At 42.3% G+C, this 26,375-nt stretch overlaps 1 protein-coding gene across 1 annotated transcript; it reads right to left on the minus strand.

Moving 5' to 3' along the window:
- Positions 1-4,770: 4,770 nt before the first annotated feature.
- CTSC (cathepsin C) lies at positions 4,771-22,486 on the minus strand. Its single transcript, XM_064169689.1, has 7 exons — positions 22,277-22,486; positions 21,024-21,169; positions 12,658-12,824; positions 12,099-12,254; positions 10,396-10,511; positions 6,567-6,698; positions 4,771-5,894 (listed from the first exon to the last, which is right to left on the minus strand). Exons 1-7 carry the CDS (start codon positions 22,440-22,442, stop codon positions 5,392-5,394), a joined length of 1,386 nt encoding a protein of 461 aa, XP_064025759.1. The 5' UTR covers positions 22,443-22,486; the 3' UTR covers positions 4,771-5,391.
- Positions 22,487-26,375: the final 3,889 nt, after the last annotated feature.

Here is a 26,375-nt window from a genome sequence, read left to right on the forward strand (position 1 = left end):
AAGGGGATGATGGAAGTTCTTCACAGAGAGAGTGATTTCCCATTGGAATGGGCTGCCCAGGGAGGTGGTGGAGGCACCGTCCCTTGAGGTCTTCAAGAAAAGACTGGATGAGGCACTCGGTGCCATGGTCTACTTGAGTGGATAGGGCTGGGTGCTAGGTTGGACTGGATGATCTTGGAGGTCTCTTCCAACCTGGTTGATGCTATCATTCTATGGCTTTACCTGTCTCACAATGCTATTGGACGGAAAGTTCTCCAGGCTCTTCACAAGTCCATCATGAGAGAAGAGCAGGCTCTGAGGAGGGATGTGATGAGAAGCCAGGAAGGAAGAAGAAGAAGAAGCTGGAAGGAGTTTGCAGGCCTGGGCAGAGAAGGAAATCCAAGCAGGCAAGACGAAGGAGGAGCCCAGGTGTGTAGCAGACTCTGCTGTCTGTCCTTCAAAGCTCATGATGGGGTTCTGAGGACAGGCAATGTTTCTGCAGTGCCCCTGGGAGGACATGTGTGTCAGGAGAGAAATCCCACCCCAGCACAGGCACTTTTCACTTGGCACTTGTTAGCAGCTGCTACAGCAGGACCCCTCTCACTCATCTACCAGAGGTGTGGGCAGTCTGGAGAGCTCCTTGCTGACTGCAAACTCTCCTGCCTTGCTCCCATTTACAAGAAGGCTGTGAGGCAAGACCCAGGGAAGTACAAACATGTTAGTCTGACCTCAGGACCTGGAGAAATGCTAGGTGAGGCCATACTGTCTAATACTCAGAGGCATTTCACACAAAATGGAACTAACCCAAATGCCACATTCTGCATATGGGACAAAGTAGAGAGCGAGCTGCTGACCCTTCCTGCCTGACATCCAGAGCCAGCACCTGTGCAACGGTTGTAAGCTGCATCAGGGAGTGTTTAGGCTCAATCTTAGGAAGCGTTTCTCTGCTGTGAGGGTGGTCAAACACTGCCACAGGCTTCCTAGAGAGATGGCCTTTAGCTTTGCTGCATACACCAACTGCAGGAGGCATCACATGAAAAATGAAAATGAGAACGTTCTGAGCACGCGTAGAAACACCTGGAATGAGCTGTACATGCATGGTGAACAATGATCAGCGATGACTTGGGTCCTCTCCAAGCTCTTCTCTCTCAGCTGACCCTTGTCCCTAATTCCTGTTTGTTTTTCTCCCCTTCTTTCTCCAGGAAGCTGGAAGACACTTCCAAAGAAATGTCTCCTTCATGTGCACCACCATGCCTTGTCACATTACCCTTCTGAGGCCCCCTACCTAGTGAAACCCTGCTCCATCTCCATGCTTTTGAATTGTCTTTAGAGTTGCTGTAGTGATAGGTAGAGTTAGAATTGTTGCACTTAGTGTTAGAGCTGTTTACACTCACAGCTTAGGGTTAGAGGCGTTTACCATTATTATTCTTGCTATACCTGTTGTTAGTTAGAGTTGTTAGTTACTGTTCTTGTTAGACCTTTTGGTAGAGTTGTTGTTGTTAGAGTTGATACAGTGATAGCGGTAGGTAGAGAGATGACTTCTTACTTTAGATTTGTTGCCATTTCAGTTAGCTAGAGTCGTTACAATTATTGTTGTTACTAGTTAGTTGTTGTTACAGTTCTTGTTATACCTGTTGGTATAGTTGTTGTTACAGTGGTAGTTATAGGTATAGAAATCCCCTTGCTCCATCCCTCTTCTATGGATAGAGACATTCGTTCCAGTACTGGTCCCTGAGGAATGCCACTCATTACTGGTCTGCATTTGGATGTTGAGCCCTTGCAAGTGACTCTTGAGCATGACCATCCAGCAAATTCTTTATGTAGCGAGTGGCTTAATCCCACCCCTCAACATCTGAGGAGCTGGGGGGATACCAGCAGGTGAAGCTCTCACAGCCTGTGCCATCACAATCACAGTGCAGTACTACCTCCTCATTTCTAAGCTTGACCAACTCCTGCATTTAAATGCCTTTTGGCTTGCAAGGACAAAATGCCATGGCTGGCCTTCAGCCAGTGACTCCCAGACGGACTTTTCTGTACTTGGCCCACAAGTACAGAAACTGAGAATCCAAATCTATCACGTTGGCCACATACCAGCTCAGTCAGGCTGACTGACATTGCTCTGAAACAGAGAAAAGCAGAACATCTACAAACTGCAGTCAGCCAGAGGTGAACAAGTGGATTGATGACAGTTGCTGGGGGCAGCAATAGTGACAGACTACTCGGACTACTCTCTTGTGTTCACAGTAGCACCAGTGCAGTCGCCACACACAGGCAGTGACTGAGACAGGTGTGGAACTAATTAAATAACAGTGTTATTCAAAATGCATGTGACTAACATGAGACAAGTCATGGGCATAGCAAGAAGCTTGCTTCTGGTACTGCACTGCAGCCAGTCTCATCTGTCAAAACAAAAGCACAAGCTACAACTTCAGCCATCCTTGATTGTTTCAAGTTATTTTCACCTTCAGTATCACAATTCCAATCAATGACTCAAAAAAGTAGTGGGTGACTTCCTCAGAGATGTTCATGAGCACATGAACTACCACACCATCACTATGCCCATACACAAGACACAAACCACATGCCACATGCACAGCCAGAGGAAAGTAGTGTTGCCCATCTCAGTAACATTTTCCCCAGGAAAAAACACTTCTATGGAAGAAGAAGGAGGAAGAACACTAAAACTACAAAATAAAAGGCGTATTTCAGGCAAAGAGGCAACTTGGGCAACTTCAAGATGTGCTGCAGCTGTTACCAAGGGGTTAAGTCCTCACAGGACTCAGTTTTGCAGTAGCGTCAATAAAATGAAACGAGAATGCACAAATACCCTGCTCCAGTTCTTTCAGCTGAAACAATCCAATGCACAGTAGCAGCTCTTCCAGGAGCTCTTGTTCAAATTGTGGCAAAGCAAGTTCTGAATCTCCAAACATGACTCAGCATTTTTTGGCAAGGTGTAAAAAAAAAAGCAAGCCACAAGCATGAAGCTACCTTTCCCCTGCCCCTCAATGAATAAACTAGAGGCAAGTATCATAGAATGGTTTAGGTTGGAAGGGACCTTAAAGATCATCTAGTTCCAGCCTCCCTGCTGTGGGTAGGGACAGCTTCTACTGGAAAGGGGCCAATGGAGGCTACGAGGACGCTGAAAGGAGTGGAACATCTGTCTGATAAGGCCTGGAGAAGGCTGAGAGGAGATCTTAGGAAGTTTACAAACACCTGAAGAGTGGAGTCAAGGCCAGGCTCTTTTCAGTGATGTTCTGTGACAGGACAAGAGGCAGTGGGTACAAACTGGAACCTAGGAAGTTCCACCTCAACATGAGGAAAAAAGTTTGGTGTGAGGGTGCTGAAGCCCTGGAGCAGGCTGCCCAGAGAGGTTGTGAAGTCTCTTTCTGTGGAGACTTTCAAGAGCTGTCTGCATGCATTCCTGGGTGACCCTGCTTTGGCAGGGGAGTCAGATTTGAAGATCTCCAGAGGTCTCTTCCAATCTCTACCATTCTATGGTGAAATTACCTCTAACAGTGCTAATGTGAGCAGAATGCAGGGCCAGGCTGTTCTCTCTTTATTAATCCTGAGTTACAGGAGTGCAATAAAGCTGATGCTTTGAGCCAGCTAATGGCTTCGGCACTGATGTTCTGGTGGGACATGCATAAAGCTACCCATTTGAATGCTGCAAGTGTTTTGATGGTAAGAATCAGTAGTTCTTGTCAAATTCTGTAACTGAAGCAAAAGGGTGATTTCCCTTCTAAGTCAAATGGAGTATCTTTAATTACAGACAACTGTCCCATTTTTCTGTATTTTATACATCCTCCTACAGCAAAATAGTGGCCCTCGAAAAGACAGCATTATATTTCCTTCAAGCCACCCTTATTTACTCAAGTGAAGAAGAGCAAAGACCAGGGCTGCATTAACCGAATAATGTGAGTTTCATCTAGAAAGAAAGGGTTCACTCTAAGTGCTGCAATCCCCAATTCAGCTGTTTTTCTATCTTGTATATTTGAGAGAAATAGAGCAACAGATCTACAGAGAGGTGTGATGGTTTGGGTGTTAGCCACCCCTCACACTTTGGAAAAATCACCCAGAGTAGACTCAGCAGCTCTGGAAATTGAATGAAGCTTTATATTTACAGCTTCGCACAACATACAATCAGGTATTTACAAGATATACAGTTAGATACAGAAATATACAAGGTAAAGGGTAATACAGAAACACAACAGCCCTCCCAGAAACCTGAGTCCCTAGGAGGGGCTCCCAACCTCCCTTCCACCTTCTCCCATCCCTCTCAACCTTACCCCAGACTTTGCCTTGGAGGGTCAGCCAAAGGGGTTAGGAAGCAGGTGGATTTATCAGAGAGACAGCAAGTTAGGTTAGAGAGAGAAATGCAGCCCACAGCCCAGATAGAGAGCATCTCCCTTATCTATGCTTAGATTCTTGTTCTTATACATCTCAGCAAGCCTATGAGTGAAGTAGACATCACCATTGTTTCTCTTTCATAGCCTATAATCTAATTCTTCTCACCAAAACATTCTAACTAGCTTCAAACTAGCACAAGAGGACTTCCCCAGTAATCCTGCCTAAGTAGCTGATCTCAGTTGTCCCCTACCCACATATCAAGGGCTACTGGACAACCTTGTTTGATGCTGTTGTGAGAATTCTGACCTCAGGTGGGTAAGTCCAAGTTTCTCTCCCAACCCACCCTCCTTCCCCACCAGTTTAGATCCTGCTGAAGTAGGAAGTTTCTAAGTCTGAAACAAGACAGGTCACTGACATAAAGAACCAAATACTTCAACTACAAACTCCCATAGGAGTGGGGTGATTTTTATTGAACTTTGAGATGATCAATTGCAAAGCACAGCAATAAAATCCAAAACTGGAATATTTAGTAACAGCCTGAAATGTAATTGATTTTTATTGTCATAAGGGTTTGACATGCAGCTTTTCAGGACACTTAAAACTTTAAAATTTCTCTTTAATCAGTGTAATTGTCCATTGCCTCCCCAACACATGCATCTTCTAAATTGCACTGACTTCTCAAATTCTCAGAAGGCACTACAGTGTCTTTTCAGAGTAGTCAGATTGTCATAGCATGTCCTTCCCTCTCAGATCTCAAGTTCAAGATAGCCCACAGAAGAAAATTCAACTGGTGACTGAAGATGTATATCCACTGATGCAGAAGTATTGCCACTGTTACCACAACAACCATTGCATTCTAGGGGACCTACTGGCAGACTTAAGGGGAAGCCCTCAATACACACAGCAGATCTGACAAGATTTGTCCTCATTTAGGGAAACTCCTCTAATGAAAATTTTCATAATAAAGCTTCCCCGTTCATGCTAGGGGACAGATTTGACCTCAATTTCTAACAGTCAGTATGTTCTTATGGCTGGGGACAAGGCACTGGATGAAGATCTCTGCATTTATAATTTTGGAATGGGAGTTGCAGCCACTGCAATGCTTTCAATTGCACATTCATCAGTGCCACGGCGGATTCTGAAGTAACCATCTTCTCCCCATGAGGTGCCCCAGCTGTTCTTCACAATCCAGAACTTTTCACCACTTTCTGGGTCTGTACCATAGCCCACCAGTAAGACGGCATGATTAGTCAATTCAAAAGGATTGAATTCATCCTGCAGCCCAGTGTGATGGTAAATCCCCTGTTTATAAAGCATGAAATCATTATAAACCTCAAAGGAAACAGTCATTGGCCCATGAAGAACAAGCTCTAGCTTCATCAGAGCTTCATTGCAGCCTCCATAGAAACCACCCACATAGTGGTACTCAGAAGTGTAGTAGTGGTAACAACTGCGCTTGAAAGTGCATGGAGAATCTTGGGCTGTGTAAGGGAAGCAGTCTTCCTCCACCACACCAAAGTCTTGAACATACTTTCCAGCAGTAAGGTATGGAAACCCACCATCACAACCTAAACACAAAAAATACCTGCTTATTCCCTTGGAGAGCCATTTGAGGTGGAAGACTACTACTCATATCTTATAGAACGCTTTTAGATACAGTATTGAACACAAACAGCAGTGATCCCAGATAATCCTTGTATTTCAGTGAGCTACAGACAGCCTTCTAAAACACACAATACAAAATATACATCAGTGGGAGCTCTAACAGGCAGCACTAACACACAGATCACATGATCATCTAATTGCTCCTGACACTTCACATGAGGAAAAGTACTTAGCTACATGCAATAGAAAATCCCATCCTTACATCCTTTGGAAAGCCTTAGGTATTGCTTTTGCTCATCTCCCCCTCCCCCTGAATATGCTTTTGGGAGAATATTTGGTTCCACTTTCTGTGCTTGCATTGCAATTTAGTTCTATTTTCTCTCCCAGGCAGATCTACCAGCAACACCCACAGCATGAGGCCACATCCTCTTAGTTCAATCCTAACCCTATGGTAAGGGGGGCTGACAACTTTAGAATGTTTTCTGCAATCTTTCAAAAAACCACAAGTACTATAAAGTATGTAGCTGCCTGGCAGGCTGAAGTAAGGTGTGGTTGATGAGGAAGGAATGGAAGTTTAAATATAGTCTCCTTCTACAGCAATATTATTACTGAAAGTTGTCTCTGTATGTACTTACCCTGAGAATACTGGCTGCAAGACACGACTTGCTGAGGACTGAAGATTGGTTTTTGAGTGTTGTTTGTAAGGATACGTATTCTTGCTTCCAGCATGCCCATGGAGGAAAATGAGTAACAGCTACCACATGAGCCTCACAAAAAAGGAACCACACAAAGCAATAAGCAACATAAATAAGACAAGTCACCTGCATTCAGGACCGACTATTACTAAAGCTCGCTGAAGAGTCAAAACCTACCTGACAGTGATTGTAACTTGAACGTTCATAGAGCAAGAACATTAAATATACATTTAGCTTTTAAGCATGCAATTAAAAAAACAGTTCTAATAACTTCTGAAGGAACACTGAGCTTATTCAATAAGAAGGTGCATTGCTTTTCTGTATTTTTTCAGCAGTATCATTTAAGAGCTATGCTGTTCCTTCAGAATGAACTTAGAGGGACCACATCAGCAGGGCTGACAATGTCCATGACCTGCTGCCTCAACCTGTTAACCCTGCATGAAGCACATATGCTAAGGGCCATTGAACTATTTTAAAGTGAATGGTGACAATATTGTTCTAGATTATTTCAGTCTATCAATGGACTTAATGTCGTAATTTCCAGTTTAGAAAAAATAAATCCACCTCTAGAGCTACCCCTAAAATAACTGACTTTTGAAAGTCTAGTGGTATACATACTGCAGATTTGACAGCATCAATTCATCCCAGCATCTCTTGCTTCCCACAGACATGTAATTTTTATACTGGCTTTTCAGAAGCACCTTAATTTTGATTCTGTTTCCTGGCAGAGTTAAGTCTCCTTACTTTTGCAACAAAATTTAGTATTGCTTCTAGTTTTAGGCTTTCTTTACTCCCTAGGAGCTTCCTGTAACACATTAAAAGCCTTTAGAAGTAGAATGACAAGTGTTGAAGGGAAGGACAATTACTTGGATGAAGTCCTGCTTTATCTACTGATTGTCACCAAGGTGCCCAATTTAGTCTTGTTTCCTGACAGTAGGAAGGTAAACTATTGCAGAGCTTTGCAAAGGAGGGAGGCTTGAACAAAACAAAGTACTTTCTCCTGAACTGTGTAGGTGTATAAAAGCCAAGCTAGACTTAAGGAATTGCACCTTCGCTCACTCAGAAGTATTTCTGAAGAGAAGGGGCAAAAATCAACCTGAACACGAACAATGAACAGTCTTTGCCCAGCAGGGTAAACTGAACAGTTGAAAGGTGCCTCCCACTCATTGTACAGTTACAGCATCTGAGATGGGCCATGCTGAACACTTTGCTGAATTTTATGTGAAAAAAAATGTTAAAGAAAATTACAGTTCACACAACCGTTTCAGTTTGAAGTCTGTTGAGGTGGCTGCTACATTTCTGCTAGTGTAGTGCTTTTTCTGAGGCCCACAGCATGACAATCACACTGTATCAGAAGAGAGATAACTGTAGTAGTTTAAGGCTTGGTGGAATATTCCAAGAAGAGAAATCAGGACTTTCCTGAAAGCTCAGTAGAGAATCTAAATAAATTAGATCATTGGATGTGGAAAAAAAATATAATAAAGTCTATATCATTAATTGGTACAAAAAGCCAATTTAGAAACAATTTCCCTCTCTTGGCTTTTGAGAACTGGTTCTGTTCACCATTCCTTCACTCCTCTATGATTCTTCCACACTGAATACTAACCTTGACTGACTAGGTAACATGTGAGATCTTGCTGGTTTTCTATCTGGGGAGAGATAAGGTAGTAGTGTTGGCCCCTTCTGGGCTTGCTTTGTCTGGGGAGGGGAAGATTTAATTTCTGTATTCTTTCTAAGTTGCATATTATTGTAAATGCATGTAAATATATTTTGTGTATGTGCTTGTAAATTTAGCTTGCTGTAAAAAATATAGCTTTATCTTATTTCCAAGTTATCTGAGCTGGTTTGGTAAATTTTATTTTGGGGGGATTTCCTAAACCCTGTAACAGGGCTGTTACATCATGAGCAGTAGGTAGGAGATACATGGCATCTAGCGAAGAATCATCTGACCAGGCTTATACTATGACCTGCAGGAAAAAAGCAGCTGCAGTAAAAAGCCAGCAAAAAAAAAAAATCAGAACTGCACTCTAACAAAATCTGCAGGTTCTTCTCTTCTGTAAAGTTAACAAGTAATGACAGGGCTATCTTCAAAGGTAACATATCTCTCGGCTCAGAGATACAGTTACTGCTCCATAACCTCAGAACTCAACCTTTCCTTTCCAAACTGTATGAAATACTATCAGGGATGCTAACATCATGGCATTAAATATTACCATCCAAGACAACTGCAATCACATGCATTCTGTCATGTCTCAAGATATTCTACAGGAAACATATATTTCACTTTTAATTCTTGTCCTATTTAGATGCTCTATTTTTTTTCTCCTTTAGTAAAGACTCCACAAATATGGGAGAAATGGGAATCCATAATCTTGCAATTTGTACAATTCTCTCTGCATGCTCCAGGCAACTTGCATCTTACTACTTGCAGCCTTCTACCCCATGGCATTTCCTGAGGAATCATCCAATAGTCTTAATATTATACAACTAAGACTTTCCAATACTATCATTTTAATCAATAATTGATATCTGAAAAGCTCACAAGCTATCCTAAGTAAGATTTATCTTGTAGGTCAGCACTATTTTGCACAAGGTCATCTTTTGGAGGTTTTGTTCTGTGGTGTTTTTGAAACCCTGAAAGCTCAAGTTCTTATTCAGTGGAACAGAATGAATATTCTACAGACATTTACCATACTCAGCATGGATTCACAGACTGCAGGCAAAGTGTAGGCAGCTTTATTATTGGAAGCAACAGGCTAGTCCTCATTTAGAGAAACTAAAGCAATGCAGTGGAGAAAAGGCAAGTTTGGGATGGCATTCAACCATCTGGAAGGTGAAAGATCCCTTGGGATAGCCACAAATCACACTGAAGTACAGGACTGACTTCTACAAAGAACTGTATCATTTCCTGTGATCATTTTTCAGTGATACCATGCATCATCTTGCAAGCCAGAACTCTCATAAGCCTTCCCCTGCTGCTTCTGCTACTGCAAGTCCAGCCATCAAGCCATAAGGGACCAGTGATTTAAGTCATCCTCTCCTCATCACGCTCATGCTCTCTTCCCTTCACCTCAAAGCTGCAACCAGAAGTGCTGGAGCAGGAAAGGGTCACATTAACTGAGTCCATGTAGGGCCTCCATTATGTAACCATCTAATTCAACTACCTCACACAACAGTGCTGTAGCAGTACTCCCTGTATAATAAACATATAGCACAATGACATCCTTTTAAATCTATTTTGAGATAAATATATGCCTATCACAGGGGTAAACAGAGAAAAGTTTTACACAAAGATTCCATATTTATCAGCCTCCACACTTTTCAGTGACTTGCAACTAGGTAAGCTGTGTATCTCCTAATGTTACAGGGGTGACAAGATCCAGAGGCTGTATAAACAATTTTCATGGATCTATTCATTACAGCTGAAGAATTTGCCAGCAGCAGGAATTAGGAAAATAATTAAATGTGTGTCAGTTCTGTCAGCATGCAGACAACCATGATTGAGACTGCTAGGGCAAAACTTAACAGCTGTCTTTATGAAGGGCACTGTGGTAACTGGCTTTCACCCAACAAGAGAGACTGCTGTTTAGGTAAACCAGGACCACCACCTATTGTGATACAGTGCTGTCAGCCAGGACTTCACCTAGTTTCTACAAGTTATTCATAGTACAAGTGCACCAAACAAAACTGTCTGGTTAACAGCAAATTACAAAGCACATCAAAGGAGCTCTAGAGCATTTCATTCATATTTCTGATTTAATTTGTTTACCTTGATTCCGAACAGGGCTGACATAATTGACGCCATTCACATTCCTCCAGTCCCAAGATTCTGGCAAGCTTGAAACTTTTTTGAGTAACTCGGGCGTTAGAGGTGCAGGCTTTGGTCTAAAGTGGAGAAAATTATTCTGAGTAATATATACTCTTGGGCAAGGGAACAATCACATAATGCTCACTTGTCAGCTTCTGGCTTCTGCTAGCTGCACTTCACGCTAAGCTATTTGAAAAAGCCTCCATCTAAACTGAGTGGGTGTCAATCTCAAGAGATTAGCTACAGCAGGACGCACAACCTACTCAAATCCCTCCCTGAGGGAAACTATATTATGAACTTTCCACAAGCTGGTGAGGTCAAATACTTCTGAACCAATCTGAAATGATGAGGTAAGTCTCAGTGATTTTAACAATGCAGCTCTACAACAGCTATTTTACACTTCGCCATCGTGAGCTGTGCAGAGCATTTGCCTGCAGAAAGCGCCTCGTGTTGGCAGCAGGCAGTGACAGCAGCTGCAGACTGTTTAATTACAGACACAGACATGGCTTACAACACTTCAGTAACTGCAGTCCTACTTAGATACCTCCTTGGAGAAAGTTTTTGACTACTGAAGTATTGAATGTTACTTGACCTTATCTACCACTTGCAGCCAAGTAATGCTCATACATCAGCAAGCCAAGAGCTTCCTGCATTCAGCTTTCACATAATCTGATACATGTACTACAAGTCATGCCCTCAAGTGCCAGTCACAAACACCTGACACTGGAGCCTGTTCTGAAACCATGAGAGGGTCAACAACATACTGTCATGGCATTGCACAGTGCCACAGAGCTTCCAAACACATTACTGTATTTAAAACCATCTACAAGGCTATTTCCCTCACTGGGCTGCAACCATGATAATCTGCATGATACTCCCATGCAAATGAGCAGTTTAAAGATTCTACTATACATTCCTCTACAAACACACAGTTGCCAGTTGAGGGAAGCAGTAATGTTCCTACCCATAGCAGTACTGGAGTGCAAAAGACAAAAATACTAAGGTAAAACTGAAAAGAAATCTTTAAATCAAAGAATTTTAGTTCTCAGATGAGTGTAGAAGATCATGTGTCCATCCCTGTCACCACTTTGATCTGCTAGATCCTTAAGGGACTGTCAGGACTATTTCATGCTTCTTCACTGAGCTACTGCAGTGTGTTAAAGGACTCTGGTTGCAGGCACAGTGTGTTATCAAAGTAATGCAGAACTCCCTCCAAAAAAAAAAAAAAACAATCTTTAATCATGTTTAATAACAGAATGTGGGGTGTTTCCTTTTAATTGCAAGTATGAGCTAGCAGAACCAGGAAGACAGTCAAGCAGAAAATCCTGACTGTGGCAAGCAGCTGACAGGTAGAGAAAACAGTGAGATGACATCCAAAACAGTACCCAATTCTTCCCTGCACATATGAATTAAGCAGCAAGTTCCTGGACAAGATTAAAGGGTACATGACCTTATTTGTCTCAACTGCTTGAGACAACAGATGTTCAGAATTAATCATTCAAATGAAGAAGTATGTTGGCACTATATGAAAATGCACTAAAAAGCCTTGAAACTTGATTAAAAATCTGAACTACATGCCAAAACACAACTAGAAAGAGCCACGACAAATACAAGCAGATTCTTTGCAACAGTAGGGTTTATGGCAGAATAAAAAGCCTTCATACCTTGGAGCTCTGGAATAGACACCCCCAGCTCTTCTAGTTAGTTCTTCTAGGGCAAAGTTCTCATAATCTTTGTATCTTGTTGCTCTCCAGGACTTCTGGTGAGCATTGATAGCATTTACAAAATCCAAGTTGTGCACATAACGTCTGCTTGAAAGTCTGCAAAGAAAAGCAACCAAATAAAACCAAAAAGACTGAGATTAAAAAGTAAAGGTGTTCTCTAAACTGAGCATGGGAAAGATTGTCTTCTGCTAAGTACCAATAAAGAAATGTGACTGAATCAAGACAGGGTTCTTGCAATTTGAGGTAGACTAACTAGAGGATACAATCACTATCTTTAAACCTGCCAGTTTTGTAATCAAGCTTTAAGAGAGTCTGGAGTAAAAACTGTTAAGATGGGCACACCCTCCTCCAGATTTGTGCATTCAAGTTTATACCCAGCATTATCATTGCCACAAACTTTGGCTTCAATAAGAGAATTGGTCTATAGGGTTTTCACTGAATCCTGAAGCATAGTTTTTCAAACTTTATTTCAGTAAAAAGTCACTTAGCTTTTGCTTACCTTCCCCTGGGCTTCTGGAGAGGTAGGTCATTTATGTGAACATCTGAGGGAGAAGAAGAGATCTTCTGTCCACTGAAACAAGCCCAATTGTGGCCAAGTACATCATGTACCCATCCTGGTAAAGTCTCATTACAGTAGCTGGTTACATTCTGGCCTTCTATTTTGTACTGTGAAGTTAAAAAGGTTATGCTTGTGTTATGCAGATGCATTTGTTAGCATGGTAGTTCTCCTACCCACCCAGTGGCTTCTTGCTTCAGAGCAAGTGGCCAAGCTCTATTCCAGACCAATGAGTATCACTTTTATTTCAAGACAAAGAAGCATCAAGAAAAGGTTAAGCAGATGAAAAGAACTGATCTTTATCAAATTGCTAGAGGAAGACAAACAGGTTGTGACTTGCACTTTTAGCAACAATGCATTTATTAGTACCAATATTAACTAACAAGTGCTAATTTGGTTCTGCCATTACTTCCTAGGCAAAATACAAAACATGAAAATGTAACAATAAGGAACTGTGATCCACTGAGAACAAATAATTTGAAGTTAGTGGTAAGAGGAATGTTACTTAAGTCCCAAGTCCTAATTACTTCCTTATTCCGCAACACAGCTATCTATTTAGTAAAACCTGTCTTCTTATAACAGTTAGCACTAACTGACTTCAGCCAGTTGCATAAACTTCCTGAATTAGTAATTCTTTGACAGGATAATGTTCCACCAGGGGTGTGTCTCTCTTCTGTTAAGGTAGTCTGCTTTGTATTAACCTGCATAAGATCCATAAACCCCCATGCAATTAAAGCTTTTACTAGACTCTTCTAATCATGCAAATCACTTCAACAGAATCCAAGTTTCCCAGTCCAAGAACATTTTATTAAATCCTATCCCAGTGAAGATGGCCATAAACAATGGGAGACGGATTTTGTAGCTACATTTAAACAAAAAAAAAAAGGCTTACTTAGCCTCTCCACTGAATGAAGTAGAGGCTTACAGTGATGGAAATGTCTGAACATGGTAAAGTAATTAAAGAGACTGGAAAGCTTGTGCCTATGTAAAGGCTCTGGGGGGAATCTTCAGAAGAACAGTGAATTAAGTCTGTCAATAAGAGGGATAAAATTAAAGCTTCATTCTCTAACTTCTAGAACAATTTGGTCTGTCTCCAGTTCAGAGTTTGCAGAGGAATCCTATCTACATCCCTGCTTGTCTAACAAGGCAGGCACGTTCACTGATTGGAGCAGAACAGGAACACTAGAAGATTGAGCTGTTGCCTTGTTCTATTCATCCTATCCTACTGTGCAGGATTGCATAACATGGTAAAATATTCAGGATTGTGCAATATGGGAAATCATACATACTTGGACAAATACAAAGGGCAAAGTCCAGAGAGGATTTTGAGAAGCATCTTCTTCACAGCAGCATCATCAGAAATCCAGACACTACCAAAAACAAGTTACTGACTTCTCATCAGTTGAAGTCCTGCAAGAGTGTTTTGTTTGACTCTCAGTGTAAATTAACACTACAAGTCTTTTCTATCTAAAAGCTGCCACAGATTAAAACACGACCAAGTACCACCATTCCTGACAAGTGCAGGCCTTCAGTCTTAATACTTGAAGATGAGTCAAAGAACTCACCTGCTTCTAGCAACAATCGAGATGCAGATCCTGTCTAGCATGGGGTGTTATACTGAATCAGGTAGAACTGATTTGGGACTTATGGGAAAAAGGCAACAAATTATGTTCTAACTAGAAAATTAAAACAACTTGCCTTTTTTAGCCCCAACCTAGAAATCCCTCTCTTTTGTCTGGAGATTAAGATGTAGAAAAATAATCAAAATAGTATTCACAGCATTTAGCAAGCTTCTTATGTTGTTCTTCCATTTCAAGCATACCAGCAAAACTAGGAAAGAGGTGAGGGGCTGTCATAGGTTAGGACTGAGCACTTTATTAATAGAGTATAAGCCTCCAAAGGCTAGATAGGTTCAAGGGGTGGACAGGAAAGTGTGATCTTTTATTTCAAGCAGTCTTGCTTGTTCTTCCTCTTTTTTCCTTCCTTCCTGCTCTCGAGCAGGAGCCCTTAGCTGGTAACATGGGTGAGTATCTCCAGCTTGTTTGGCCTGACTAATTTTTCCTGCACAATTTTGGCCTATTTAGGCCTAATGCCAGGGAGGAATGAGGCAGGGGAAAAAGAGAGCACTGGAGGCTTGGTGGAGGTTAGGAGAAGGTCTTTGGCCTGATAGGGTTCTGTGTTAAATTCAGACTATGGATTTTTGTGTATTTCATATGGTTTGCACTGTAGTTTGTAGTTATTAATAGCACATTCCATTTAATATTCCAGTATACTCTGCATTTCTATCCAATCCTGTGCAGAGTCTTCTCTAACTACTTTGAGAGCCTGTAGTGCTCCCTGTTAAATGCAACAGGGGTCAGCCACTGACAATGCTTCAAGGTAAGAGACAAAAGTCAATTTCAGACTCCCTGTGCTGAAGCCTAAAATTAAGCAACTCAAGTCCTCTCTAGCTACCTTTTAGTAGACTGGCAGATTGTAAGCTACTACTGAACTACTTTTAAAAAGGGGATATGGAGACTTTGAGGTCACAGCCAAATGACATCTAGATCAAGGTAAACTAAGAACCATTTTCAGCAAAGAAATAAAAGTACACTCACAAGGTTTAAATCTGCCTACCCCCCCTCTCCCATCTTTTAATTAAGAGACAGTGATGTAGAGAAGTGGTGGAGAAACCTTTTAAAAATTCAAATACCTGTGCTTAATTTCTACAAGGTCATTAACTCCCCAGTGGGCTACACATTAGAGAAAATAAAATGGGATAGCAAAGTCATCTGCACCATGACAATGACATCTACTGTTTATTACCAGAAGGTACACAGTTCAGTAAGTGTTTCAATGCTAAAAAAAGTCACATGCATCAGTTCTTATTGCTACCAGAAAAGGCTTCCAACAGCTTAGAATTAGTGGATCCTCTGGTACAGGCAGATTTTCTATGAGTATGCCTGCTCAATCAACAGTTGCAGAGGGCCACGAACAACCCCTAAGTCAGATGGACGCAAATCACAATGTGATGCCCCACTGAAGCTGCCAGCACATCTGCAGAACTCAGCACTGAACTGCATCATTTATGGAGGACAGCAACCACACAGCTGTGACCACCAGCAATTGCTAGACACCTGCTGCACTCACTTTCTCTGAATACTTGAGGGCAGTTTTCATTTTTGAACTAATAAAAGACCATGGCAGTCATGTCACATGTGATGGTTTCATCAGTGCTCACATCTGCTGCATTAAACTCTACCCAGTGATCTGACCAATCAGGAATAACTCCTGTAGAATGAAATCTAAACTATATACACAATTCAAATCTTGAAGTTAGAATTGAAGCTTAACATTTTCAACTTCAAATGCGTATTTTTCCTCAGGTCATCTGACTTCACTTAATGCCAAAATTTAGCTAAGTAACTCTATCTTAAAAGGCTTCATATACCTAAATCTCAAGGCTTGCTTTTAGATACCTGAATCTAGATAAGCTTTTTGATGCAGCATATTTTCAGTGAAGTATTTCCTCTGTTATTCATTGTGATAGTCTAACTGCATGTTCAATTCTAGTCCTGGAGACCTTTTTAACAGGGATTCAGCAGTGCTACATTCACAGGCTACCATCAGATTCCCTTGTACATCTGTGTATCTCGGCTTAAGCTATGTTCAGGCAATAAGCTAACACGAGTTCCAGGAGACAGGACATTAAGCCTAGTGGAAAGGCTTATCACTCATATGTCATCAAATTTAGAAGCGTGCCTTGGCATTCTAACACAGAAAACACATTCTGAATTAGAACAGGACTGCAGACTAGCAGATGCCCTACTGTACAAAAATACAGAAGGTACCACCAGAACAAAGAACTGCATCTTGCTATCTGATATAAAATCCTTTCAAATATTGACTGCAAATGCATTTTTTTCCCTCTAGGTAACATCCTGCAATTCAGATTTATGCTTTCAGAGTTCCACTTTAGGAGAACAGCAGTTTCTCACTGCTAGCTATGCAAGTCCAACTAAGCTGTATTAAAAAAATTAACTTTCAATTCTTTTGCAGGATGATTAAATAGCATCAGCAACTCAGATTATTTGGTATTATAAAATTTAAACATTAACTACTGCCACTTGACTGCTTCTTTCAGAGCATAAGTTGTCAGTTTTCAATAAATTTGGGGTTGATGGGGAAGAGAGGAAAATGCGACAAAGACATCACATGGGCTGGAAAAGATCAGTAACTTCAGTAGTGGAGGCAACTTCTTTAATCCATCTTTTTTTTTGCTGAAATAGTGCTAATGTTTTAAGACAAAAAAAAAAAAGCCAGACTTCTATTTTTTTGATAGAGAATCTCACAAGTCCATAGCAACACTCAGCTTAAGGGATAAACACTGAGAATCTTATGAGATTTATCTCCCTTCAAAGTGGTAGTTTTGACATTAAATGAATCCTACAAAGGTATCAAATAATTGAAAAAAGTTAGCTTAAGCCTCACTTTAGCTTTTTATGGTATGCTGTTCTTATTTATTTTGCTATCTCTTGCAAGGAAGGGGCAGAGATCATTAAAGCTTTCTGTCTTGCACAGCTCTACAAAAATCTTATATCACCCAGCAGAAGCTCAAGCTTCTGCCAGCAGCCAGTACAGTGACTTCACATCCAAGTTTCCATATTCATAGAATCATAGAATCAACCAGGTTGGAAGAGACCTCCAAGATCAGCCAGTCCAACCTATCACCCTGCCCTATCCAATCAACTAGACCATGGCACTAAGTGCCTCATCCAGTCTTTTCTTGAAGACCCCCAGGGACGGTGCCTTCTTGCTGTAAAGCAAGAGACTGCTGGACTGGATGACTTTTGGAAGTCCCTTCCAATTCAAACCAGTCTATAACTCTAAGAAAAGGTAATTTCTTTTCATTAATTCCAAATTTGCTTTTTATAATGATTTTCTACTTTCTCAGTAGTGATCGAGGCTAAGCAATGTTCTAAAAGACAGCTTTTATGCTTCCCTCTTGCTGCACTTCCAGGAAGGAAGACCCTCCTTAGTTCACATTCTAACTTACCTCAGTTTACTCCATAGGCTTCCAGATTATGACCAACACTAAACAAACAGTCTGTGTTTACATTACTTTCAGGTACAAATGGTAGGAGTAGTTTAAGCAATCATTCTTTAAAACCCTCTGAAGCATGAATTGGGCAGAATCTATTACTTGTCCCCTAAAAGCTTTACAGAAGACAGTAAAAACAGTCCTAAAAGAGTACTAGTTGCATCTGACAGAAGAAATCACTTTTTTGTTTGTTTATAGTAGGACTAGATACTTTGTATTTCCAAGCCATATGTAATGTTTTATCTACTGGATTAAAAGTAAATAGACAGACATCTAAATAGGTCACAAGGTGAGGTAGTTCATATGGAGCTTCTTCCCCTGAAGTCCCCACTGACAGTTGTGAAATAAGTGTTTTGAAGATATTATTGCAAGTTGCTTGCCTAACAAAGCCAACTAGTTGTCTACAGCAGAAAAAGCATTTATCAAGTGCTGAGGTATTTCTTCATGCTTCTTGGCCATTATACTTACATTTTGGTAACCTCTTGTTTCCTTTACAGCAGCAAAATTAGAGTAACTGAAGTGTGCTCTAATCTTCTCTATAATATTTAAGAAGCCTTTAATTTAAGCATGTCTTGATGATGTATTCCTTACTACTGAAAGATGAGCCAAAGAAGCTTGCTATTTCTCAATAACAAAAGCAACTGCAAACCTAATAATTAATCCATTTGCCTACAAAGGGCAAAGACACATTGATGACCATCAAATGCAAGCTACTGTGTACTGCTACTGCTCAGGTGTGTAATTTGACTAGTTCTGTTGTGAGCAGCAAGTTGGATCAGATGACCTACAGTAGTTCCTTCCAGTCTAAATTAGTCTTTAACAGTTTTGATACACTGTTTAAGAGTTGCAGAAAGTTTACTCCTGCAAATCAGTGCATTTATATTTTCTCAAGTATAGAGGAATACACGAGATCAGCACTTATCAGTCACTGCTCATCTTCCAGTGATGTATTTCCTAAGGTGCATTTCCTAAGCACCAACAGAGCTTTTAGTGACTCGCCTCTCCAAGCTGGTGCCCAAGAGCTCCATTTACATTCAATAGCAGAACACTCACTGTTTCTATGATCAAATTCCTCACATTCACAAAATAGTTTGATAATGACACTTGTTGCAACTACAGTAGCTTTTAAATCACCTCTGTATTTCATTGTTAAATACCCATCTAAGGATTTCCAGTCCACTAGTTCAACTATAGTCTCCTCAGACAAATCCACCAGTGCCATCAATGACTGCTGAATTCCACCTGTCTATGACACCTCAAGCCAGAGTTCATGGACAATACTAGAGCCACCAGTGCTCCACTGTCCTCAAGGAGGGAGCAATTCCTGCAACTTTTGAGGCAGGCCCTGCCACTGTAAGGATGTTTGCAGGAGTATTTATGTCTGAGAAGTTTCAGAATAACTCCACTCAGTCTTCATTGTCTGTAGTTTTTGCTATATCACCTGTCAAACCTCTGACAAGTGAACATCATGGCAATTTAGTGTCACTACCTTACACAAATGACAGAATGTCAGTCAGGTATCTCTCCCACACTTCCTCAAGTCTAAGGCCTTGTCTTACACAGAAAGATTATTTTTAAAATGTACAGTTATGAGTGCACTAATTTTAGCAGATAGCTGATGTTATTTATAATAGCTCATATAATTAAATATTTTGGAGAAATGTAGATAAAGTGTTGATGATACAAGGATGGGTTAGCTATTGCTAAGCAGTGCTAGCACAGTATCAAGGCCTTTCCTGCTCCTCAGACAGCCCTGCTAGCAAGTAGGCTGGGGGTGAACAAGAAATTGGGAAAGAAGATGGCTGGGATAGCTAACTCTAACTGATAAAAGGCATATTCCACACCATACAACATCATATTCAGCAATAAAAGCTATAAAAGCTGTGGAAAGAAGGAAAAAAGAAGGACATCAGAATTACAGCATCTGCTTTCCTAACAGCTATGCATGAAGTTCTGCTTTCTTGGAAATTGCTGAACACCTGCCTGCTGGTGGTTAAGTGCTGAACGAAATCCTTATTGTGCTTTGCTTGTGTATGCAGCTTTTGCTATACCTGTTACCTTTATCTCAACCCTTGAGTTTTCACGCTTTTACCCTTCTGATTCTCATGAGTGGCTGTGTGGTGCTTAGGTGCCTACTGGAGTTAATCCACAACAGAAAGTATGTAAATAACTTCACCATTAGTGTATGAGGCCTTTCCCTTAAGTGAACTCCAAGCACAGGGAGAAAGATTACCATTCTCCGGGAAGAATGGATCAGTCACTTGTTTCACATTTGAAAACACTAACTTGAAAAGTGTTACTGTGAAATAAACCAGAAACACCATTTAAAGCAAAAAGCAATTTCCACATCTTCCTTACTACTAGCCAAGGTTCTGATGTTTTACGCTTGAACAAGGACTGGTTGTTTACTATTAGCTCATATGAAGCCAGATTTGACATCAAATTTCCTGAGACTACCGAGGAACACAGTCACTGCTTCTGTTTAGGGCTGCACTCACTAGCTGAGCAGCCCTGCTGCACAAAACATCTGTCTCCTACATATCAAAGCCATCTGCAAACATTGCTTCAAGCCACCCTCCAGATTCATAAGGCCTTTCAGCAGCAGCAAAGCATTCTGTAAGCAAGTGGATTTTTTCCTGTCTATCCCCTGCCTGCCAGCACTGCTTTCAGCTTTATCTGAAATCATTAACAAGGAATGGAGATAACAGTAAAGAGCAGTTATAGGTAGCAGAAACATTCCTTAGGTATTGAAGAAACATGCTGAAATAAAATTTAAAGATCAAATAAATCCTCCAAGGCCTTTATAAAGTTTGAAAATATTTAAGGAAAGGCAAAACAAACAATGTTTGCTATTTCACTTGGGTCCGTGGTGGGAGGAAGAAAATTTTTAAAAAATCTAAGTTTCCAGGCTACAGAAGACTCCATGAAGGCCTTTACTTGCTTTAAGCATGGCCAGAAGAGACAGCAGTAGCACTCTTAACAGATTTTTCAGATGAATCCCAGCATGGAATACAAGTAAGTCTTCTCTCCTTCTACTCCCTACCTAGCAACTGATAAGATTCCTTATATTAACAAAACTGTCGGTATATGGTAACTCAAGCAAACCTTAGAGCCAAAGATAGCAAAGTATTCCAACTATCCCACTATAGTACTTAGGGACTAAAGAGAAGCACAAATACAGGCCATTTTAGCATTACTCAGTAACACTGAACACAAAGAGTTAACTCACCTTAAAAAATGCAAACCACTTGTAGCCATTTATCACAATTTCAAAGCCTTGATTGTAAATCAGTGTGAAGAAACCATAGTTGCCCAGATTGTCCTGAGCTACATCTAACTTCTGAAGATTCACAAGCACCTTTCTTTCCACAGGACCTGCAAGAAATACAAACTTTATTGCATGATTTTTGCATGGAAGACATAAAAAATTGTACAAAGAATACTGCAACATTCGTTCTAAAGAATTTAAAACACACTTGTCGAATAGTCTTCTGCAAAAAGGCATCAAGCAAACACTTCAAGACTTCAGTTACCTGTCAGTGGGTCTACACACTCATTTTTTTAACACTGCTACAGCCATTTGCACATTCATTCAGCAGACACATTGAACAGCTGAGAAACAGAGCAGTTTCTGGGAAACATCATCTCACTTAAGCACAACTTACTGTACAGCTACTCAGCATTCTAATGCTGTGTCACTCAGGCAGTGTCTGCAAATATAGATCTTCCCATCAAATGCTGAAAGTAAGGTGTGGGCCAGCCTACGTTTCCTCACACCAGTGCCCTGACTCCCTTTACCATTCACCTAACCTCCACCGCTTTTACTGCCTCACACAGTAATTGGGCAATAAATCCCTACTACTCTCATGCCCTCAAGGAAGGCAGTATTTCTATTTCTCCTCATGCTATCAGACTCCATGGGCAGTAATCTCTTACAGGCTGGGTGCCACCCTGAAGGGAAATCACACTTTCCTTATAAAATCAGCCACTTTCAGGGCGGGCTGAGCCAAGAAAAAAGGTGGCTGTGGGCTCTGAGAGAGAGAACTGGCATCCCTGATGGTGATGCTAGCGGTACTAGTGAAGAGGCCTAGTTGAGACCGTATCGAAACAACACAAAAAACCAACCCAGAAACCGAAATGTAAGAGTAACAACACGACGGCAGCGGTCATCAGACTAACGCGGGTGTTTGATGCTGCTTAACTCACATTAACCTTCTTCTGTCTCAAGCCCTGCAGGCACTCCGCGCGAAAGCCAGCAGCACCAAAGTCCACCCGCAGGCTGCGGGGGCTGCTACTACGGAGCAGGGCAGCCGCTTCCCCATCGCCCGTTTCGGTTTTAGGGCCCCATAGCACCGAGAAGCCGCCCCACCTCTGCCCCACCTCTCCCTCATGGGAGATCCCCTTCCACAGCGAGGCCAGGTCGACCCCAGCACGCCGGGGACCCCGACGAAGAGAAACGGGGCCGGGCGTGCGCGGTCTCACCGGCCAGGGAGCAGTTGCCGTGGCGGCCGCCGCTCCGCCAGACGCGGAGCTCCCAGGCTCCCAGCAGATCGGCGAAGGAGCAGTTGGCTGGCGTGTCCGCCCGAACCGCCGCGGGCAGCGCCGCCAACAACACGAGAAACGCGGCCCACACCGCCCGCCCGGCCATGGCACCGCTCCCGCCGCCTGCCGCCTCCACCGCTGAAATGGGCCCGGCCACCTCCGCCTCCGCCCCTGGGCCCGCCCCGGGACGGCCGCGCAGCGCCGGGAGGAGCCGGGCCTCCGCGCCTGTCCCAGGCTGAGGGGCTTTGGCTGGGCTGCTAGGTGTAGGGAGTACCGAAAGGCCGAGCTGTATTCTCTTACCTGTGTGTGTGTGTGTGTTAGCGCCGGCAGAGGCGGGGTGTGTGCCCTGCTGTGATGGCAGTGTCCCTCCCGAGAGCCGTGACAAGGCGATGGGCCCTCGCCCAGCTCGCGGGGATGCCCTGCTTCCCAGAAATCCTCTCCTCTCCCGAGGGTATCCTTCTCAAAAGCCGACCCCTCTTGCAAAAGACACCCATCACAAAGTATATCTTCCTCATCGAAAGGCTTCTTCCACCCTAGAAGGTGTCTGTCTACAAAAGGAGTCCTCCCAAGAGCGTCCTCTTCTTCACAATAGTTACCTTCTCCCCAGAGAGTGCCCTCCCAGAAGGGCATCCTCCTTGCCAAAAGGCATCCTTCACCCCAGCAAACATCCTTCATTCCGAAGGGAGTGACCTCAAAAGTCATTCTCCTCCCCAGAGCCCATTTGCCTTTGCAAAATGCATCCTTCCCCCTCCAAGGGCAACCTCCTTGCCCAGAGCTCCTGCCTTGCCATGCAGCCCTAGGCCTCTGCACTCAGAAAGCCACTGCAGAGAGGGACAGGCCTGTGGGAGTTGTCCTGTGGAGGACAAGGCCTCCTGGCCATAATAGGTTTAGCAGCTCAGAATGGCAGTTCCTGCAACAGCCACACATAAGTCAGGAAACCATGCAGTGTTCATGCTGCATGGGTGGTGGACCCCTAAATCCTGTGCCCCTTTGAGTCCATTCTGTGACCCACAGCAGCACTCAGCAGATTCAAAACGTGCATGCTGTCACATCCTCAGAGTGATGCAAATAATCAGGAAGGCTAAAGACTTACTAATGAGCAAACATACCTTCACATTAACATACATATATATATACATATATGTATCTCCTTTCAGGGGAAAAATATACATCGTACCATGTTGCCTATGAGAATTATTCCTGGTGGCTAACAAGTTACCCATGGCACAGCAATGTGCCCTTGTGGCCAAGAAGGCCAATGGGATCCTGGGGTGTATTAGGAGGAGTGTGTCCAGCAGATCAAGGGAGGTTCTCCTCCCCCTCTACTCTGCCCTGCTGAGACCTCATCTTGAATACTGTGTTCAGTTTTGGGCTCCTCAGTTGAAGAGGGACAGGGATCTGCTGGAGAGGGTCCAGTGGAGGGCTGAGAGGATGATTAGGGGACTGGAGGGCACAGCTTATGAGGAGAGGCTGAGGGACCTGGGGCTGTTTAGTCTGGAGAAGAGAAGACTTAGAGGGGATTTGATAAGTGTTTATAAGTATCTGAAGGCTGGCCAGGAGGGAGGGGACAGGCTCTGCTCACTGCTCCCTGGGATTGGACGGGGAGCAATGGGTGTAAGTTGCAGCACAAGAGGTTCCACCTCAACACAATGGGGAACTTCTTTACTGTAAGGGTCCCAGAGCACTGGAACAGGCTGCCCATAGAGGCTGTGGAGTCTCCTTCTCTGGAGACTTTCAAGGCCTTTCTGGATGTGTTCCTCTGTGATCTGTGTTAGATTGTGTGGTCCTGCTCTAGCAGGAGGTTTGAACTCGATGATCTCCTTGGGTCCCTTCCAGCCCCTAACATCCTGTGATCATGCACTAGCTTATGGATAGAAATTAAAACAGTTTTGTCAAATGAGTATAAATCTCCATGTACATACTCATAACTGATTTCAGCAACCCAGCTTTAATGAATTTATGAGCTAAACTAGGTTTAGACTAGAAGTGTCCTAATTTTCTACATTGATTAAATCAGGAGATTAGGAATTAATGACATTTAGCTGTTTTAAGAAATATGTTATTTTATTACCACCACTTTGCTTTTACACCTTCTGTGCAACTTTTTCGGGGGAAGGATTAATTTGACAATTTGTTGCTGATTCTTAGAGCAACTACCTAATAGGCTCTCTTAGGACAACAGAAAAAGAAACATTTTGTGCATGGTTTGGGACAGTGTTTTAAGGGTCCTGAAACAAAGACTTGGTAGGAAAAGCAGAGCTTTTTCTGTGTTCAGACAAGAAAATAAATGTTGTTTTAGTTCAGTAAAACTGTGTTGGCCAATGGTGTTTTCTTTAATGGGCATTAAAATAGCAAGCTTCAGCTATTTTCCAAAGTCAGCAACACTTTGCTGGACTTGCCATACAGGTGCAAGTGCCTTGCCATTCCTGATCAAGCCTGGCTGATGAGATGTGAGTACACAGCATCATCTGGTCTCCTTTCTTTATCAGAGAGATATTTCTTTGGCTCCACACTTTCCTAAAGCAACCCCAAAAGTTCCCAGTGACCTTAGCAAAATGTCTGTGTTATAGTTCTTCCTGTTTCATGTGCAGGACCTAAGAAAGGTCTGTGTATCTTGTCCCTGTGACAGTGGTTGAGTGGTGCTGTCTCTGCATTTTGCTGTGCTTTCAACATCAATTTTCAGTTTCAATTTGTAGCCGCTGAAGGCTGTCATTGTGCAAAAGCATATGAGTGTCTCTTTAATTGCCTTAGCATCACACTAGGTTATTGCAAATAAAGTGTGTTTTACATAATGGAGATGTAAAGTGTGGCTGAGACCAGGCAGAGGTGGTTTAACTTCAGTCTAGCCTGTTGAGCTCATTCCAGTTCTGCTCTTCAGCTGCAGTTTATTTTGCCTTTTTAAGTAAGGTTAAAAACTCCCAGTGACTTGTCTTCCATAGTAATTCTGAGTTAATTAATTCTATGGGAAAAACACCTCTCCAGCTCACATACCTGGATTTGGCAGTGCAGTACAATCTGTAATTAGTACCACTATTTGTAAGAGACACATGGGACATCCTCTGTGTTTGGTGACAGACTTTACCTTTATCATTACATTCAGGTGACCTGCTATCTCTTCTCTTGAATCCAAAGTGTTATAAAATCTCTTGTAAGACCTCACTAAACTGTATTTTATCAGCGTTTTACAAAGCTCCTGAGACTGAAGGCAAAATCACACAAGGAGGGGTCAAGGCAATGTGATGGTTTATTGCCTCCAAGGGGAGTGGTTGGGCTAGTAACTTCTTGATAGCTGTAGTATGCACTGGTCTCTTGTGAGGCAATTGAAATGGTTGTCATGTGAAGGGAAACCTTTCAAAAGTAAGTATTTAAAATTCTCAGGAAAAGGAATAGATTTCTCCTAGGTTAGTGAATTGAAACAGCTCAACAGAGGATCCAGGGCTCACCAGAGCCTAGCACAGGGTTCTAGCACAGCCAGCAGCAATTGCCTGGAGGTGAAGGGAGATTTTCCTTTGGTGACAACATAGGTGAAGCAAATGGTTGATGTTTATAAGCAGAATTTTGGCAAATAATAACAACATTTTAAAACTTTTTTTAATTATTTCTAGACTGTCCCAGTCCTGGCCACTTTGACCTGCCTCTATAAGTAGAAGCAATGTGTGACTGGATGGTGATGTAAAGAAATGATCCAGCTGAAAATAATCTTGGGAGCACAAACCCCAGGGCCAGTTGTTATTCAGTCAGGTCACTTCCCCAGTCTGGGAGCTAAGCCTGACCAGAGTGGTAATGAGCCATCTGCAACCATAAAGGAGACAACACAAAGATTATATGCCCAGAGTTTTAAACCAAAAGCTAATTTTAGGGGGAAATAAACTGAAAAAAACCCTCTGCCTTGTACACAAAAGCTACCCACGTATTTTAGGTGTGTGTAATAATAAAAAATATTCTCTCTACAAACACTGCTGCATTTTTATCAGTAGATCACAGGATCACAGAATGTCAGAGGTTGTAAGGGACCCAAAGAGATCATCGAATCCAACCC

This window comes from Pogoniulus pusillus, chromosome 3 (genome assembly GCF_015220805.1).
Source record: "Pogoniulus pusillus isolate bPogPus1 chromosome 3, bPogPus1.pri, whole genome shotgun sequence".
NCBI lineage: Eukaryota > Metazoa > Chordata > Aves > Piciformes > Lybiidae > Pogoniulus > Pogoniulus pusillus.

Bases quoted from the DNA above. Each gene is read 5' to 3' on its own strand.
- CTSC (XM_064169689.1), bottom strand. From the start codon at position 22,442: ATGGCCGGGCGGGCGGTGTGGGCCGCGTTTCTCGTGTTGTTGGCGGCG. The intron at 12,825-21,023 runs GTGAGTTAACTC...TTAACTTCACAG, and splicing joins AGTGGTTTGCATTTTTTAAG to TACAAAATAGAAGGCCAGAA. The intron at 6,699-10,395 runs GTAAACAAATTA...CTTTTTTGTGAG, and splicing joins CAGCCCTGTTCGGAATCAAG to GCTCATGTGGTAGCTGTTAC.